This window comes from Petaurus breviceps, unplaced genomic scaffold (assembly GCF_028583685.1).
Source record: "Petaurus breviceps papuanus isolate PSGF00001 unplaced genomic scaffold, PetGlider_PUasm1.0 91133, whole genome shotgun sequence".
Classification (NCBI taxonomy): domain Eukaryota; kingdom Metazoa; phylum Chordata; class Mammalia; order Diprotodontia; family Petauridae; genus Petaurus; species Petaurus breviceps.
In genome coordinates, this window is record NW_027187419.1 from 8,737,130 (window position 1) to 8,756,758 (window position 19,629).

General features: G+C 39.1%; 1 protein-coding gene across 1 annotated transcript in view; it reads right to left on the reverse strand.

Moving 5' to 3' along the window:
* Positions 1-4,007: 4,007 nt before the first annotated feature.
* POU2AF2 (POU class 2 homeobox associating factor 2) overlaps positions 4,008-19,629 on the reverse strand; it is a 77,613-nt gene continuing 61,991 nt past the window's right edge. The window contains exons 4-6 of the mRNA XM_069079816.1: positions 11,771-11,813; positions 7,189-7,490; positions 4,008-5,643 (exon numbers count right to left, since the gene is read on the reverse strand). Coding sequence (XP_068935917.1) covers positions 5,242-5,643; positions 7,189-7,490; positions 11,771-11,813 — 747 coding nt within the window. The 3' untranslated portion in view covers positions 4,008-5,241. The remainder of the gene's footprint in view (positions 5,644-7,188; positions 7,491-11,770; positions 11,814-19,629) is intronic.

The following is a 19,629-nucleotide window of genomic DNA, read 5'->3' on the forward strand; positions in this document are numbered from 1 at the left end:
TGTCTCCTGAACTAGTGACTGTAATTAAAAAAGATTGTTGACCTTTTAAACAGCTCTCTTTCCTAGTAAAGCAGATCTAAGAACTTGTGCCAGCAGCCATCCTGAGTATGCCAGTGTGGTTGCCTCTACGTCTAGTCACTAAGTGATCAAAGGATGATTGGGGAGACAAAAGCTAGAGGCAGAATTTTTCTAAAGTTTGTTGTGTAGTTTCTGTAACTATAGTTTAGGGTATAAGTACCTTAAGGGGCTAACGCTGGATTTAGAGGGGGAGGTTGGGAACCAAGCAGAATGATAGAGGTGTGGTGGTATTGGAAACAAACCTCACAATGGCTTTTGAAAGAACTGGTGGGATTTGACCTTTTTTGCTACCCTGCAATTTTAAAAAAATCACATATAGACCTTGGCTAGGCTATGACCCTGGTTAGGATAGGGGAGAGAAGGGAAAGGAAATAAGCATCTTTTATAACACCTGTTTTATGCCAGGCTGTTATAAATGGTATCTCATTTGGATTCCCAGGTCCCACTTTGAAGATCATTGTAATAGAAGAAGTAGAATCTGAATGAGAAGCAGCATAGAGAAGGTGGACAGCCTTCCCCCTTCTCCCTTCATCTTTTAAATCACTTTCTTTTTTTTCCTTTTAAATTTATTTACTTTTAGTTTACAATATTCATTTCCATAAGTTGAGTTCTAAATTTTCTCCCCCCTTTCTCTCCTCCCCATTCCCCTGCTAAGACAGCATATAATCCTATATAGGTTCTACATATACCTTCACATTAAACATATTAAATCACTTTCTGACTCAGATTTTTGGAGCATGGTTTCATTTGGGGGAATCAGGAAGAGGGGAATTTTTTTTTATAAATTCCAAGATCATTGCATGTGGCCATGATTCAATTATGTGTTTAATTCAGAAATATTCCAAAGCTATACATCTGTCTATCTATCTATCTATCTATCTATCTATCTATCTATCTATCTATCTATCTATCTCTCCATCTTTCTATCTATCCATCTATCTATCATCTTTCTATCTATCTTTCTTTCTATCTATCTATCTATCTATCTATCTATCTATCTATCTATCTATCTTTTCATCCATCCATCCATCCACCCACCCACCCACCCACCCACCCATCCATCCATCCATCCATCCATCCATCCATCCATCCATCCATCCATCCATCCATCCATCCATCTATCTATCTATCTATCTATCTATCTATCTATCTATCTATCTATCTATCTATCTATCTATCTATCTATCTATCTATCCTAGATAGATAGATATAGATAGATCTATCCTAGATATCCTAGATAGATAGATAGATAGATAGATAGATGGATGGATAGATACTCACACCACACACAGACATATTTACAGGAGCATTCACTCTTCTGGACATCTGTGCATGACTGTTCCCCTCTTTTAGAATAGATAATTGAGAATTTTCTGCATAGGCTTCCATTTCAAAGTTACTTTTGGATACAGAAAAAATAAAAAAAAAAAAGATATAGAGCATGAAAAGGACCAGAGTAGGAATAGGTGTGCTTTTACATGTCAGTTCTTTTATAGGAATAGGACCTAGACTTGTAATTTCTTTGATATAGGGAATTTCTATCTGAGGAAACCATCTCTACCAATTCAGTGTGGTACCTTCTATTCAATTTATAGTTGAAGATATTTAGAGCTCTTAGAGGCTGAGAGGCACAAAGCACTTTGTGCTCAGGGTCACAAAGTCAGCATGTAGCAGCAGAGGCTTGATTTGATCAGGTGTTCCTGACTCCCAGAGTAGTTCTCCATCCACTATTCCATGACCCTCTCTCAGTTATTTTATATTCAATAAACATTTACTAAGTGTTTACCTTGTGCCAGGTACTATGCTGAGGATACAAAAAGAGGCAACAGATAATCCTTGCCCTCAAAGAGTTTACAATCTAAAGGGGGAGACTTCATGCCAACAAATACATACAAAGTAAGCTATGTACAGGATAAATAGCAAATAATTAAAAGAGTGATTTCAAATCTCCACAAATTGGCCCCTATCTAACCTTTCAGCTTTATAACACATCACTCTCCTTCACATATACTATGGCCAAGCTAAATTATTTTTTTTTAAAGCAATTGGGATTAAGTAACTTGCTCAAGGTTACACGGCCAGTTATTTTGTGTGGGTGCTAAGCATCTGAGGCTGGAGCTGATCTTGGATCTCCTGACTCCAGGTCCTGTGCCACTAGGCCACCCCTAAATTATTTCTTGCACACCAGAATCCATCTTTCATCTCTGGACCTTTTCATTGGCCATCCCCAGTACATATAGTATCCTCTTACCTCCTTATCTCTTAGAATCCCTTATTTCCACAGAGATTTAATTCAGACTGTCTACATTCCATGTGAAGCATTTTTTGATTAATGGCTCCCCCCCCCCCTTTAGTGCCTTCACTCTCCCCCACCCCATTACTTCACATCTCTTTTGTATCCATGGGGTGGGTGGTGTTTCACCAGTTGTATTGTAATTTCTTTGATAACAGGTACTCTTTCACTTTTGTTTTTGTATTTCCAATACCTAGTATAGCACCTGGTACATAGTAGGTGCTAAAATAAATACTTGTTGATTGACTGAGATACTTGGGTAGATCTTTAGTGATTGGTGAGCATCATATCTCTGTTCCAAAGTCTGTGCACTTACCTCAAGTCCAGCTTATAACAATGTGAACAATTAATGATATACATAATCATGATACTGTTGCATGATTACATGGTAAATAGCTCAAGTAAATGACTGCAATTACTTTTATACAGCCAAACTAATTTCTAGGCTTAGCTGGAGGGAGGAGATGAATTGAGTGGAGCAAGAAATTGCTCCTTCCCTAAAGAACCCTGAATCCATAAGCTATAGACTGCATGGAGAGACCAATTCCTTTCTTTTTTCCAACAGTGGTGAGTTACCCTCAAGAGCTCCATGTGCAAGGAGCCACTGATAGACAGTTTTATCCTTTTCTAGGTGTTCAGAGGAAGAAGAGTTGGATCCTAATCCTATTTGACTTAGAAGAAGGAAGTCTCCATTCCTAAGTAGCTGGCATTTGTGGCTTTCTCCTTCACTTTCAGTTGAGGAACAAAAATTTAATATCCTTGGTATCAAGTAGGGAGCAGGTGCTGGAGTTGGGGGGTGGGAGGAGGATGTAATCAATTCCTCCCTCCAAAAGAGGTGAACCCTCCAGGAATGAAAGATCACACACTCTTCTATTTTTCCCCAAAGGATGGCCAAATGGGGGAGGGTAAGTAAATGGAATGTTGAGATTTTAGGGAAGGCTCCTAGCCTTACAATATGTCCCTTTCACTGGAGATTCCACCAATTAGCAGTTCATTTCAATTGCTCCTGGAAAGGTTCACTGTCATTCGCTACTAAATGTGAATGAATTTAATTGCTCAATAAGTGATTTATTATGGAACCATGTCAGATACTGAAGATACAAAGGGGAAAAAAACAACAACCCCACCAGCAAAACCATATCACAAATAGGAACCCTTCTTTCAAGTAGTTTTTGTTGAGAGAAGTTGAGATGAAAACAGATTCTAAGCTGAGGAAGTTGAGATGGAAAAGGCAGAGAGGTGAGAATGAGATGAAGAAAGAGAAATGAAAATGGAGAGCCAAAACTGAGTTAGGAGAGGGAAGAAGAATTACAGACTTGGAAGTCAGAAGGGACCTCATTGTTCATCTAGTCCAATTCGTACACCACAAGAATTCTCATTTTAACATACCCACAAGTGGTCACCCAGAATGAGAGGGGCTGAAGCAAAGGAACCTGGGATTTTGTGTGGCAGGCAAAGTATGGAAGACATTTAACGATCTGGATGGCCATGAAAGCTTAGTAGGAAGCCTGTGGTCACAGATCATTGAGTAACAAAAACTAATTGACACCAACCAAAGTGAGACTAATTAGTGAACCAAAATGTTAATTTATTAATCTTTAAAGAAAGTTTTATTCTTTTGGTCATAGTACTACAGGCAAAGTATTTCTTCTAATAATTACAGGTTCCTCTCTTTGGCCATGACACTGTCCTAACCCCCTTTCCCATGTAAACGTTCTGTTGTGTCCCATTGACAGCCTGCGATATCTGGGTTTTCTGTTGCTGATCAATATTCTTTTCTGATTACATGATTCCTATTTTATTATTTCACTGTTATTTTTAGTCTCTATATTTATCTCATCAAGGGTTCAATGCCTTAGTTTAATTTATGTTTAAGTTAATAAGAGAAACTTGTTTTGATGTTTATTTTCTCTCCTGATTTGGTTTCTGGTCTAAATGGGTTTCAGAACTGAGTCCTATTTTTGAATATACTGAATGCAGTTGCCAAGCCAGAGTCTCCCTATCTGGTTCTATTTGTAAATTATGTTAAAAAAAATTTCATCTTGAGCCAAGGAGTCCTTTTAAAACCACCCGTTTAAAGCCATATTATATGAAAGGAGGTTCATTTGAAATGGATTATTCTATGTTCGACTTTATGTCCTCCTTCTTTTCTTCCTCCTCCTTCTTCTTCAAAGCACCATCAATTTCAAAGATATCTTCAATGTGAGATCTCCCTTCACTTGGACAGATCAACTGGCCTATAATTTAGTATGTAAATTTATTATAGAGTTGCTTGAAACCCACAGAGGTTTAAGTGACTTGTCTATGATCACCAAATTAGTGTCAGAGGCAGGATTTGAACCTAGGTCTTCCTGAAGTCAACTTCAAAGAACACTATTTTATATTAAATGACATGGACCTTGCAAATAATATTTTTTGAAGATGAAAATCAGCATGTTGTTTGACATGTATTGGCTTTGATGCTCATTAATGAAAGTACTAATATCAAGAAATGGTTCTGCACCTCAGTGTTAAATTTCTGAGTATATGTAGTAAAGTTTTGCCACAATGCAGTTACTAATTCTACAGTAGAATTCAATGTGAAGTAGGTCTTTCTTGAAAAATAGAATTATAGAAGTACCAAAAGGTCCTATGATACAGGACCCATGGATGACCTGCCAATGTTCCAGGGCATGACATCTTAAAGATGTGTATCACTGCATTGTGAATATACCAGCGTCCTTCTGTCAGGTGACTTTTTGGTACTCTTTAAGAAACAAAGCAAAACAATTACTACATCTCTTGAAAATTAGTCTTTGAATGAACTGACAGACCTATTTACTGAGTGAAAATGTCAGCATTTGAAAACATATTATAAGTGAGTTTTTTTCTCAGTAAGTTCTTCGACATTCATAGGACCCCCATACCCCGTTCCCATCCTCCTTTGTCCAGGATGGATTCTCAGGAAGAGAGGTTGTATCCAGGGACTCCTCTGAAGTGAGTTGAATCACCTTGGGAGTTAAGTCATTGGTCACTGTCATAAAAGGTGTGAAAGAATAGGAGGAAGAAGTGGGGTAACCTGATGTATAATGCAGGTCCTCCAGGGCATGCAGTGAGTAGGGCTGAGCTCCAGCGAGACCAGCCCCCCAACCAGAGCTTCTCTGTTGAGAAGGGCTTCCAGACTCCTGTGATGAAAGGCAATTACTGCCAGCTGGTAGTGTTTGCAGGGGGTCTGAAGACACTACATCAGGCTGATTAAGGCTATCAGGCACTGTTTGCTCCCATGAGTCCCTCTGAGAAAAAAAAAAATTAGAAAAGTTGTTGAAGGTTGGAAAGAAATGGAGTCACATTTTAATATCTAGGAATTCCCCACCAAATATCCTGTGCAAGAACACAGACTAGAAAGCACACTTTATTTATTTTTTCCTCTGCTAGATGGAGCTTTAGTTTTTAAGCTCCTTTTTTAGTTTGTCTTATTTCTATAAAAGTTTATTTCATTTCCTAATTTAGATTTGTACTTACTATCTATACATTGTTCTCCTCTCTGCCAGAGAAAAGAAAAAAGGAACAGAATGAAACTTTTTATTTTGTTCTCCCTGACATCCTTGGGACATTGTTAGATGTCCAAAATCCTTGAGTCCAGAGCCACACCCTGAACATGGCTGAAGGGTGAAGCTAGGCTTTCATATAAAGTAGCTACCTACGCTAATAAGCCTTGTATGATCCAGAAGGGACCTTTCTCTCAAATCTTCCCTCTTCCTCCTGCAACTATAATGCTGCCTAAAATGAGTCTATTAAAATTTCTTGGTTTCTGAAGGTTTTTCAGTTTTCAAGAATGCTTGGTTAAAATGCAAATACTGTTGAGAGATTAACACCTCTAAACCTTTATCAGAGTTTACAGCCTTAACAAAGATTATGATGGTTAAGAAGAAGGGAAGAGGAAACTTAAGAATCCTGAGGGAAGGAGAGATGTTGAAATGGAAGACAAATGGCCTACTTCACAATTTTTACAGATATGAGGTTCATACTTTTTGCAGACCGAACCCCTATGCTATTTCTTTGAATATTTTGGGGACACCACTTGAATTGTCTTTCACTTCTCACACTTGTACATAAGGTGGGAGTGCTTCTCTACAATGACTTCAGGGATAGTGATCCAAACTGGACCTTCGGTTTCATTGGTTTAGGGAATTCCCAGATGACTGGTCTACCAAAGCAGGTCAGTCCCTTCTTTGCTACTTAGCCAGTTCCAGAAAGGTAGTTGCCTAGACTGCTGATCGGTCAAAGCAGCGAATAGGACTTAAGACCTGGTCTTCCAGGTTCCAAGTCTGGCTCTCTATTTATCACTCCACACTGCCTCTCCAAATGAATTTAACATTTGTTAAATCACTGAAATCCATTAAGCATTTAATATTACAGTGACAAGAATAATGAATTAGCATTTGTCTACAGGATGAATCGTTTTCTTCAGGAGTTTGAAACCCATTTCGAAGAAGTGCTTTCCCTCAGCGAGTATCTTTGTAGCGGTGTTAGGCAGTGCCAAACTATAATCCTCTTGCTTCTGGGGCTGCACTAAAATGTATAAGCAGTGTCCTGTGGAACCGAGTATTTGCTAAGCTTGGGGAAGGTGGGGTGGGGCGGGAGAGGCTTGTAATTCAATCGGCCTGGAAGAAAACAAATCAATCCTGGGTGAAAAATCTCTTTTTGAGAGACTGTCTCACTGGTCTGCTTCGGAGCAGCCTCAGTGAATCCCCCACCTTGGTTGTAAGACAGGTTGGTGATCTGCACGGAATTCGCCCCGCTGTCAGTTTACTCTCCAAGAATCTCAGAATACTCACAAATACGAAGTGGGTGGAGTCACCAGGAAAATGTGATTGTAGAAGTGGCGGGGGCAAAGGTGAAGCACCGAAGAGAGAGCTCGTGTTGGGGGTTAGGGCTGCTGGGCGGTAGTCTCCATAAGGCTCAGAAAAGTAGGAATCCAGGATCGGTGGGTAGTTTTGCATTGTAGAGGACTCACAGGAAAAGGGTTTAGCCAGGGATGATTGGTAGCCATCATTCGAAAATTGCTTAGTGTTGTGGAAATCCGAGTCAGATAAAAAAGATCTTCTAACACCATAGTAACCTGACGTTGCAGGCGAACCTGTTGCCAATTTTAAAGCAAAACAAAACGGGGGGAGGGAGGTAGAGGGAAGAATATTAAGTCCAAATGATGAGAGCTGGTGAATCACTTTTGTGCTGTTATACCTTATGAATTGCATCCCAGATACTAACATTAAGCATCCGTGGATAAGTACCCTGGGAGAGAGTCAAGTTGTCCTGAGTTATCACTCTTAAATGCTCTGATCGAAATACTTAGCATTTACTCTCCTCCTAAGTATGAATCCATCAGAGACTGCTTGGGAAGGTTAGCTGTGAGTCTAACCTGGTGCTTACAGGCCTCTACAATTTGGCTCCAACCTGTCTCTCCAGCCTTATCTATCACTATTTTCCCTCATATGTTTTGTGTTCCAGTCGAATGGGAATAATTGCTATGCCTTCCCTAGTCTGTGACTTTGCTCATGCTATTCATGATGCCTGAAACACACACACTCCACATTCCTCATCCTCACCAGTCTCCTCCACCAGTTGAAGTCAAGGTCTAGTTCCAATCTAGCTTTGAGGTTAGCTTAGGTGTGATCTGTTCCAACAAACCTTTCCTCATCTTCTCAGTCACAAGTAAAGTCCCTTGGTTTCTCATAGTATCTTTTTTTGTAGCTTGGTTTTGATTTTATTATACTCTGATTTCTATTATGATTCAGTGGCCCTCTGTCTCACCTCTCTCATTTGATTAACTCTTTGAGGGCAGGGCTAAGGGCAAGAATCATGTTTTTTTCTTTCTAAAATTTTATGCATCTGGACACCAAGAGTAGCACTCCACGGCACTAACAGTAAGTGTTTGATATTTGTTATTTCACTGAATTAATCAGCTTTGTATACCTTATGTATAAAGTGTGTACTTAATAAATAGTGGTTGAAATAAATGGACTTGAATGAAACAAAACAAAGTAAAAACACCTTTCAAATGATCTTTAAACTTTATGAAACCATCTACCTTCTCTGTACTGTCTATTGCCACCTTCCTTCTATAGAGGTCATTGTTCAAGCTACCTTTGTCCTTGAACAAAGAGAAAGGCTGGATCCCAGATTATATGGTTTTGTATTTAGCCATTCAACAAACAAGCAGCAAATAATCTATTTTGTGCAAGGCGCTGTGGCCACTTGGGGTGGTGGTGTCTAGAAGCACTTAACACAATGTTTTGCATGGAGTAGACATCCAGTAAGTGTTCATTGTTGGTGGTGATGGCAATCAGGTAACTATGAGGCAAAGGCAAGGAGTTTAGGCTGGTATTTTCTGTTGTTTACTATGCTTATGTTATCTGCCTCCCTCTAGTGGCTAATATATTATCCTTCACCCAGGTCTGAAACATCAGAATGTGAAGTCTTGGACTTTTGAAAAGAGAGGACTGGGATGAAAGAGGGACAAGAAATTCAATTTAATTCAACAATCATTTATTAAACACCTGCTATGTGCTAGTCACTGTGTTAAGCTCTGGGAATACAAAGGCAAATATGAAAACAGTTCCTGCCCTCAAGGGGCTAACATTCCACAGGAGGAAAGATGTGTACAGATAAGTAAATACAGAAATATTTACAAAGCCATTTTGGGAAGGTAGGGGGGGGGAAGCACTAACAGTTGTTGGGATTCATGAAACACTTAGTGCAGGAGATAGTTGTGACTTGAGCTGTGATTGAGTTATTGATTATTGGAGTTATTGATTGTAAGAGGCAGAGATGAGGAGAGAGAGTATTCTGGGCATGGAGAACAACTGACCTGTGACAAAAAAAAAAGCCAGAGAAGGGAAAAAAATATCGGGTACAGGGAGCTGTAAGGAGGCTGATTTGGCAGAAATAGAGTGCAGGAGGGGGGACTAATAGGAAATCAATCTGGAGACACAGGTTGGAGACAACTGTAAGGTCTCCAAATGCCAAAGAAGAGAAATTCCAAGAGGACCATATTCATGTGTGAAGGAAAGTTGGTGAGATGATTGGGATAGCAAGGAAAATGTTAGACATTGCTTTTGAGCTGTACAGCTGCTACATTTTAGGGAAAAATCGAATTCTTAAAGGTAGGAATGATACTTTTTTTCCTTTTTGCAGCAGGTTATCTATCAGCTGAAAATCCATGTAGTTGCAAAAATAAATGTGCTGCTGAATGAGATATTCTAATCAATTCTGAAATCATGTGCCCTCTCAGGAGCTGTGTTCCCACTACACTACAGGGACAACTCTTGAGTCCCTTATTCCATTCCTTACCCCAAATAGAGAAGGAGGTGGAAAATTGGGGCTGGGGAGGGAGCTCCTGAACTAAGAGCACTTCACATTATGTTCATTAGCCTTGTTAGCCTTGTCTTTAGTCTTCACACATAAGCTCCATGGAGTTTGGGATCATGTCTAATACTTTTTTATCTCTTGAAACCATTTGGTATAATGACATACATATCACAAGTAATCTCAAGGTTAAAGATTGAGAGGCTCAAGGAACTTAAGAGATCTGACCACTTCACAGATGAAAAAACCCCATAGACTGAGACCCAGAGAGGTGTAGTAAGTAATTTGTCCAAGCTACACAGGTCATAAGTGGCAAAAGTGAGATTTGAACCCAGGGCTTCTGAAGCTGAATGAAATTAGAATTCTCCAGAAAAGAACAAGAATGTCATTGTAATCCACTCTATTACATCTTAAGCTCTGTATCCAAAAGCTTCTAATCCTGCCGTAAGTTTGAGGACTGAAGTTACAGCCTTTGTGTGAAGGGTGGTATTCCAGGGAAAAATTTACACAAGTGAAAATTAAATCGATAAATAAAGCTGTGTTTTACACAACAATATTTAGAGCTACAACGGTGGGTAAGGCCAAGAATGGAATATGTAAATAATGTTCCCATGCCCTCATATCCAAATTTCCAACTCTTGGATGGAAAGATCCTTTAAAAAAAAGAGAAAATTCTGCTTTTGGGAATATGGCAATTTTTAATTCTTAAAAGGATGGAAGACACATTAAGATTTTAGACAAAATGAGAAATTGCAGGAACTAGTCAGCAGTAGCCACTGCCAGGTTCAAAGGGACAGTAAATGGGATCTGGGAATGCAGAACTGTCACTAGATATACTTGGGTTCTCAACTGAAACACTTTTTTGACCTTGCCATTGGCACTGAAGGTGTTGAAGCTACTATTGATTCATGTAATAAATATTTATTTAATACTTATAATGTGCAAGACATTGCATTGGTAAACCTCCCAAATTGCTAGTATTCTCCCCCTTTTGGAATTACTTTGTTTTACTTTGTGTGTAAATTTTATTTACTTATTTTTTTGTGTGTTTGCATGTTAGATGTCTTCCCCACTGTCCCACCTCGGCTCCCTGGGAACCATAAACTTTTCTGGGGCAGACAGGTCTTGTTATTGTCTACCTCCTTCCCTACACCCAACATAGAGCATTTTACTAGTAGGCACTTTAAAATGTTTGTTGAATTAGATTGAATAGTTAGTTGCTGGTGCCTCATAGACAAAACACAAAACAGTCCTAACCCCTCAAAAAGCTTTTGTTTTCCAGGACAACAGAAGTCTGTCTCATCTTAGAGGGATTCTAGGAAATATGGAGGCTTGAGTTATATTCACTTCTTCTTGCTACATATCGGGAATGGTCTTTGAAATCCTATTATTACAGATAGGTTTTATTTTTCCCTCTTTTTGTAGTTACTGCTTCTTAGGCTAATGGGATGCCAGGTCCTTTACAAAATTCTTTAGAGTATGTCCTAAATCTGTTCTTTAGATATCTGTGAAGGGAACATTTTGTCATTATCTTTAAGACGTAATTGCTAACTGGACTATTTAATCAGCTTCCTCTAGACTAGGGGTTCTGACCCTGTGGTTCATGGACCCCTAATAAGTCCATGGATAGATTTCTGGGTAGGGGATGGGGGAGGTCTGAGAATTTTTTTTAAATTGATAATTATTTCCATGTAATTGGTCTCAGTTGTAAATCTGTATATTTTATTTTAAGCATCTAAAAATTATTCTGAGAAGGGGTCTATAGGGTTCCTTAAATTGTTGAAGAGGTCTATGATGCAAAAAAGTGTTCTAGATGAAGTCTGTGATTACTTCTGAAGGAAGCGACATGCTTTCAAGAAAGTATACCAGAGATAATAATGATTATACTAGGCCATGTGTGAGAGAGTATATTCTTTAACATAACTATTTAAAGAGAAGATGCATTGGGCAATATTATTATTTACTGTTGTAAAATATGCATGTCTGATGAAAGTCAAATTGTCTGATTTTAGCCAAAAATAAATAATCGATGGAAATGTTTCTTGTACTTACCTGGCATCTGGACAAATGGAGACTGAGAGGAATTGGTACCACCCTGGAAAACAAAGACAGTCGGAATGTGTTCTCCTGACTTTCCAAGTGCAAGCCAAAAGACTGTAGACATTGTTTTGCAGGTTTCATTTTCAGAAACTCTGAGGTACAGATTTCAAGTATTATAGGAGCAGGTGTAGCAAACAGAAAGAACTCAAGCTCTTAAATGCTAACAATGGTTTCAGGAATGCTAAAATGGAAGAATTTATCTTTCGTTATTTATTGCTTACTTTCTTATCTTAAGAACTACAAGTGGAGATTCTGGTTCTAAGGTACCAGGATGAAACATGAAATGAAAATATGGCCCTTAAAGTTAAGCTCAAGGGAGATAGCATGTAATAACTGATGAATCTATGGAGATTTCTATATTGCACCTCATTTGAATCTCACATTAACCTTGTGAAGGAAGTACTATAGATATTATTACAGATGGGGAGATTGAGGCACAAAAACTTGCCCATGTTCACACAACTAGTAAGTATCAGAAGCAGTATCACAATCCAGGTTTCTCTGATTCCAGGTCCAGCCCTCTAGCCATTATTAGACTATGCTGCCTATGTAGCAGAAACACACTTGTTGTACCCATGGTCAAGAAATTTACATTCTATTCATAGTTGGAATATTATCATAATCATAGTCATAGAATTTAGAGCTGGTAGGAATAATTCAAGGGAAGAACTCACCATCCTGGTCACCACCACCACCAACTACTGATAATAGTCACAGTTAATCAGCTACCAGGCTGTTAAACCTAAGAGTTCTAGGAACACTAATGCCCTCTGGCCTCTTCTTCTAGACCCTGCCCACTCTTTTCCTCTCTCCACTCCCTTTAGCCATCATTTATGGAAACAACCCTTATAGAGTGGCAAATGCCTCTGGAAGTTCTTTCTCTCCTCTTTCCTCCTTTCTCCATCCCCTCTACCTCACTCCAAACCTCCTGAAAACCCAGAAAAGAAGTTCTCACTATCAAAGTCCTTGGCACCATCAAATGGCTCATTAGCAGAAGCATAAATGATTGTATTAATGAAAATGACACTGAAGAACTATTGGTCTTGCCTCTGTACCCTGAAGACCAGTAGGCCTTTTCCTCTGACTTGTAGATGAGAATGTGAGTTTCCTGAGAGCATACATCTTTTCTTTTTTTAATCTCCAGTGCTTAGTAGAGTATGTGTTTTATGCTTAATAACTGCTTATTCATTTATCCATTTCATTCATTCCAAAGAAGCTAAAGTACAAAAAGATAGCTCTGATGTTGAGTTCCAACATCTAATATTTTGGCTTTGAGTTCTCAGCTATGATGTTAGTACTCTGGAAACTTTAGCATAAAGCTCTTTTAAGTATGAAATGATCAAGACCAGGATGCTTTGGGGTGGAGAACCTAAGGCCTCTCAAGGCCACATGTGACCTTCTAGATTCCCAAGTGCAGCCCTTTGACTGAATCCAAACTCACAGAACAAATCCCCTTAGTAAAAGGATTTATACTGTAAAACTTGGACTCAGTCAAAAGGCCGCACATGGCCTTGAGGCTATGGGTTTCCCACCCCTGTATCTCATTGACATATTGCAGGGAAAGAAAGTAATAGACAAAACTACAATAACACATTTCCTTGTTTTCCTCACCAGGTTCCCCGGCCACAATCAGCTGGAAAAGCCATTATTATTCCCTATTGCCTATAGAATTAAATGCAAACTCCCTTTTGACATTCAAAGTCTTTCACAATCTGACTCCAACCTATCTTTCCAGACTATTTTCCCATGACTCTGTCTCTTCCATGCTCTGTCTCCGTCCAATTGGTCTCCTTATGTTACATTCTATCCTCCACCTCTGTGCCTCTAGCCTGGAAAGCTCTCTCTCCTTACCTCTTTTTCTTGGAATCCCTGGCTCCTTTCAAGACACTCGAGTGTCAACATCTTACATGAAGCATTTCCTCAGTCTTTAGGGCGATCCCTACTCTCCTCTCAATTTATTATGTATTCTCTCTGCCTCTGTCTCTACATATATGCATACCCATTAAATATACATATACAGGCATACATATGAGTACATACATGCATATAGAAATATAAGTATATACATATATGCATACATACATGTATGTGTATGTATATTTATTATTTCACTTACCTATTTTTTATTTACCAGTGCCTATGTTTTTCCCCAGGTAGAATAATAGTAAGAGATTGTTTTATTTTGGTCTTTGTATCCGTAGCACCTACCATCATGCTTGGTGCATAGTAGACACAATAAACGACTGTTAAGTTTCATTCCATATGTTGTCAGAAAGGGGATGAAAGGAAGAGTTACTGCATTTACTTTTAGTAAATATATGGGAAGATCAAGATAATGGGATCAAAGGATCCTTGATTTAGAGCTGCAGGGGACCCAAGAGGTCATCTAGTTCAAATTCATTTTCCAGATGAGAAAACTGGAGCTGAGAAGTGAAATATTGACCATGGTCACATTAAATTCCCCTTTGAATCTTTTATCTTATTTATTTTATGACTGGGAGAATAAAAAGGGAAGATAAGGGTATATAAGTGCCACAAGTATGGTAATGAAAAGGTGACTCTCCAATGATGTTATACTTTGCTGGTGACAGCAGAAAGACATGATTATACTGGCACTCCTGGATTCTCAGACTAATTAATATGCACTATGTAGTGAATGTCACCTCTCTTCCACGATTTCTTCACGAAAGAAAGCTGTTAGTAACCAATCTGTCTGCCAACAGAGCTTCCCAGTAGGATATTCTTCTAGCTCCTGAGAGAACAATTTGTTCTGCTAGGGCTCCCTTTTCTTTTCACCCATTAGCTCCTTCCCTTATCCTTCTTGTTTTTCTACCTCTTAAAGTTTCTTCCTCTTCCAAGCTTACATTTACCAATGGATAGCAGTTCTAGGCTTTTGAGACTGTAGGATTCTTAATAACTAACATAGCCTTCAAGAATAATGAATTTTATTTACTATTGAATGAAGAATCCTAAACCTCGAGTGTAGATCCATGTGCCTTCCTGTGTCCATATTCCTTTGTATTTAAAGTAGCTGAGATAGTTTCTCTTTTCCTCCCCCTTCTGGCAATGATTGCAAAGAAAAAAGACTAGAGAATGCTTTGGTGATTTTAACCACAGAGATTACCTTCCACCTACATTTTATATATCTTATATGTACATAGTTCTTGGCATGTTCTCTCCCCTAATAGACTGTGAGCTCCTTGAGGGCAAGGATCCTGGGTTTTTTCTTTCACTGTATCTCTAACACTTAGCACAGTGAGTGGCACATAGTAAGCCCTTAATAAATGCTTGTTGACTGGCTGACAGTACCCTTTTGGGTAACCTGTTCCCACCTCATCAAAGAATGGAGCCCTGTTTTAGTGTAAACACTACACTGAATATGGAACTATTCTGTGGGTAACAGCACAAACCCTTTCTTTCCTTAATTTTTTTCAAGTATAATGTTTTCTCTCTATTCCTCAGTATCACAAAGTCATGAGCAGGAAGGATAATGTAGTCCAACCTTCTTATTTTAAAGGTGAGGTTCAGATAGGTGATGTATCTTGACTAAGCTCATATAAATGATGCCCATCACAGGGCCATCAATTCAGATTTGCTATTTTTTTTCTATAAAGCTATCAAACACTATGGTAATTAGGTTGATTAAATATTAGAATCAGTTTATTTCTGAAGACATAAGCCAGAAAGGCCAAGGTTTTTTTACTTAAGTGTAAAGGGAACAACAGTCCCAAGGGAATATTGAGAAGGGAGTAGGAAAACATGGGATTTTTTTGGTTTGTTATTATACATATGGTTAGGGAGGGCTTAGAATATTAGCTTATATGACTGTCTAGTTTCATCCTTACTCTGGACAGGCTCCCTCTAGGCTTACCGTTATCCATTTAAATAATTTGCTCTTTTTAGAAAATTTATCATTCAGTCTTATAGTAGAGTATTCACCAAGTCTGCACTTCTAGTGACCCATCAGAAAGGAAAAAATATGGGCATCATAAACCCTATGTCCTATCTTGTCCCTTCCATTAATTAACTCTCTGCTTTAAAGCAAATCACTTAACCTCTGGTTTTTGTGCCTCCATCTCATCATTTGTCAAAATGGGAATAATAAGAATACTTGACCTCCCTACCTCATAGGTCTGCTGTGAAGATTGTAGTAAGACAATCACTGAGAACACACTGAAAAAAACTGAGAATGCATACATTTAAAATATCTTATTAAAGTAAGGATGTAGGCAGTAGCTACAGGGTCTAACCAGATCAGAAGCATGTGGGGTCTGGTTTTTTCACTCATATACAGAAGAAATCAGTAGTGCTTTCTCATGTATTAATGTCATGTCCTCTTTGGGTACTTTGTCAGTTCTTGATACTGATGATATACAGGGCAATCATGGTTTCAGATGATCTTATATAGAATTGAAGAAGTCTAAAGAATGAGTTGGTGTTAGGATTAAATAGGGATTTCAAGCAGAAAGATTTTCCAGATCTGAAAACTTATTTGGTTGGTTTAGGGAGAAGTGGCTGGAGAAATCAGCCTTCAGAGTGAGGGGTAAGAGTGATGAGAATGTGGCATCATGCACACACACAAATTTTTATTACCCTAGGAAGGGAAAGCTCAGATCCACATTACTATAATTAGTGTCTGAGTATTTATATCTATACCTATATACTTCTATCTCTTGCCCTCAGCACCACAAGCGTGTGCATGTGTGCACGCCTCTACCCCAAATGTACACACAGAGCAAACCTCTTCAAATTCTAACCCTAACCCTCTCTCTAGAAAAGATGGCCAAATGAATACTGAACAGCCCATCACTTTTGACCAAGAAAGATGGTATATAATTTTCAGTTTGCATACGGCAAACAACAGGATCCTGCAATGCCAGGTAGCCAAATTTAGAGGTTTATATTTGAATGAAATTTGCCAGCCTGCAACTTCCTGTAGCTAACCCAGCAGCTTCACAGCTGCCCCAAAAGCCCCTCCATGAAAATGAGTTAATTTGAACTAATAGGTCACTGAGGTAGTAAAGTGATAAGATTAGGAATTTTCCTTGTTCACATTTGTGCAGGCGTTTTTATGGCCCTGCAATACTATTTTTGTGTGTGCCAACTTAGATGAGTGCATATATTGAAATGTGTAAGGCTTCCTACGTACTTTTCAACCCTGCTGCCGAATAAGATTATTCTCCCAGTACTTTGAGTTACAATATTAATTACATGGCTTGGGAAGAGTTTCTTTCTAAAATTTATCGATGTTGCCATTATTGTTGATCCCAAAGCAACCACAGTCATCTGTGTCTATTTAGTGTCAATTGTCAAGGTAGTCAAGACTTCTTACAGACTTTAAAAAAAAATTATATGTACTTCCTTTTTCACATCCTCAATATACCTTTGATAGGAAAAGGGACTGGTGTTATAACGTTGAACTCTATTACACATCACAGATTTGAGTATACCACATGTTAAATTATAGACTGAAAGAGATGGAAGGACCTTAGAGTTCTTTAAGGGAACATCGTTTTGCAGAAGAGACAATCAGAGCACAGACAGATTAGGGGATTTAACCAATATCACACACTTTGTCTAGGGACAGAGCAGGGACTAAAATCCAATTCTCCTGATTCTTAGTATGGTGATTTTATTCTACTGAAAAAACACCCTTACTCATCAACATCCACATACATGTACACACAAACATATGTAAAGTAAAAGACTCACATTAGTTAGCTTATGAGTGATACTTTTGTCCTTTGATACTAGTATACAGGAACTCAATAGGGGGGAGTCAGGTGCTTAATTTAATTCAATTTCCTGGTGAAACCAATAGCCACACTTAAGCACCCTGATTTGTTTCAGTGTTCTAATCATTAGCCAGTCCCTTTCTCATTATAAAATGGTTTAACTTACATATCATTCCCTTGATTGACAACTTTCAATGGCTCCCCAGGATAAAACTCTTCAGTATGGTATTTAAGCTTCTGTGATCTGACTTTGACCTAAGTTTTTAGCCTAATTTCATATAATTCTTCTGCATGTGCTCAATGTACCACATAAGCATCTGGAAAGTTGCTATTTGTTGAACTTGAACTTGACATTCTCTCTCCTGCTATTGTTGAGGAGCCATTTGCACAAGCTATTCCCTCATACCTGACACACATTTCTGCATTCCTTTCCCCCCCCCCCGCCCCCTGCCCCGCAGCCTGCCTCTGAGAAGTCCTATTTTTTTCTTTCAAAGCTCAGATTAGATGTTTAGTTCTCTATGAAAGCTTATCCGATCCTTCTATCTCTAGTCCTTCGAGTTCTCTATCTCTGTCTCCTGAAGTTATCTTTTATTGATTTATCTTACATGAGCTAGAGGTTTTCCTCTTGTTCTCAATATTTAGGGAATATCAATATATAACTGGGGCTGGCCATCTCTCATGTCTAATTCTTGTTACATGACTGTGTTGTCTCCTTTTCTTGTCCTACATGTTCTTGGTTCTTGTTAAGGTCTTTGCACTTTCTAATATACAGATACCTCCTTGGGTCTACCCCATATCTCTCCACCACTCTCTGGGTTGTTTGTAATTTCAATTCTTTCAAGGATATGATATTCAATGATCTTCAGTGTCATAACCATATAGCATCACTGGGAGAATATTGGTGTCAAAAATGGTCTTAATTCTATGTCTTTTAAGATTTATTAAACTAGGCGGAGTCCAGATGGCGGAGTAGAAGCATGACCTCCAAGTGGCTCCAGCTTCTACCTTCCCCAATCCATGTAAAAAGGGGAATCTGAATAAACTTTGGTGCTGCAGAACCCACAAAATGACACAGAGAAACTAACCTCCTGCTGAGGACAGCCCGGCAGGCTGGCAGGAATTGGCTAGCGCAGCAGTCTGGGAGCCAAGCCTAGGCTACTGTGCTGCGGGCTGGAGGGACTCTAGATCACCAGCAGCTGTGGCTGTTTCCAGATTTATCAACACACAGATATGAAGGACAAAGTGAGAGGTCAGTGCACCATGGACTCTGGGACCAGGAGTTGGGAGTGTGTCAGCTTTTGCCCCCAGGGCGAGAAGCTGCTGAGACACCCGGCACAGTCAGCTCTACATGGCAGCTTCAGCTCCTGGCCTGCAGAGTTTAGGGGGACCAAGTGACCAGTCTGAGGGGTAATTGCTCTTGCTTTAAGCTGCTTGGACCAGCTTGCCAGAGCTTGTGGAGGCTTCAGAGAGGGCACCCAACTAATACCTCTGGCAGCTGAGAAAACTCCAGCATTTGGGACGAAAGCTCCCCTGTCTGGTGGCAGAGTCCTACTGTGGCAAAAAGTCCAGGGGTCAAGTGACTGAGGGGTGACACAACCAGGCAAAGGAAACAAAGCAAACAGAATATTCCAATGTTACAATCCTATTTTGGGGACAAAAAGGAGCAAAACATGGAACAGGAGGAAGACAGTGAAGTCAGAACTCCTGCACCAAAAGCTTCAAAGGAAAATACGAGCTGGTTACAGGCCATAGAGGACCTTAAGAAGCAGATAAGAGAAGTGGAGGAAAAATTGGGAAGAGAAATGAGAACAATGCAAGAAAATTATGAAATGAGAGTCAACAGCCTGACTGAGGAAAATCATACCTTAAAAAACAGACTAACTCAATTGGTAAAAGAGGCTCAAAAAGGCAATGAATTTGCCAGATGGAAAAAGAAGCTCAATGAGGAGAATCATTCCCTCAGATTTAGATTGGAGCAAAGGGAAGCTAGTGACTTTATGAGAAATCAAGATGATGTTAAACAGATCCAAACAAATGAAAGAATAGAAGGCAATGTGAAATATCTCATGGGAAAAA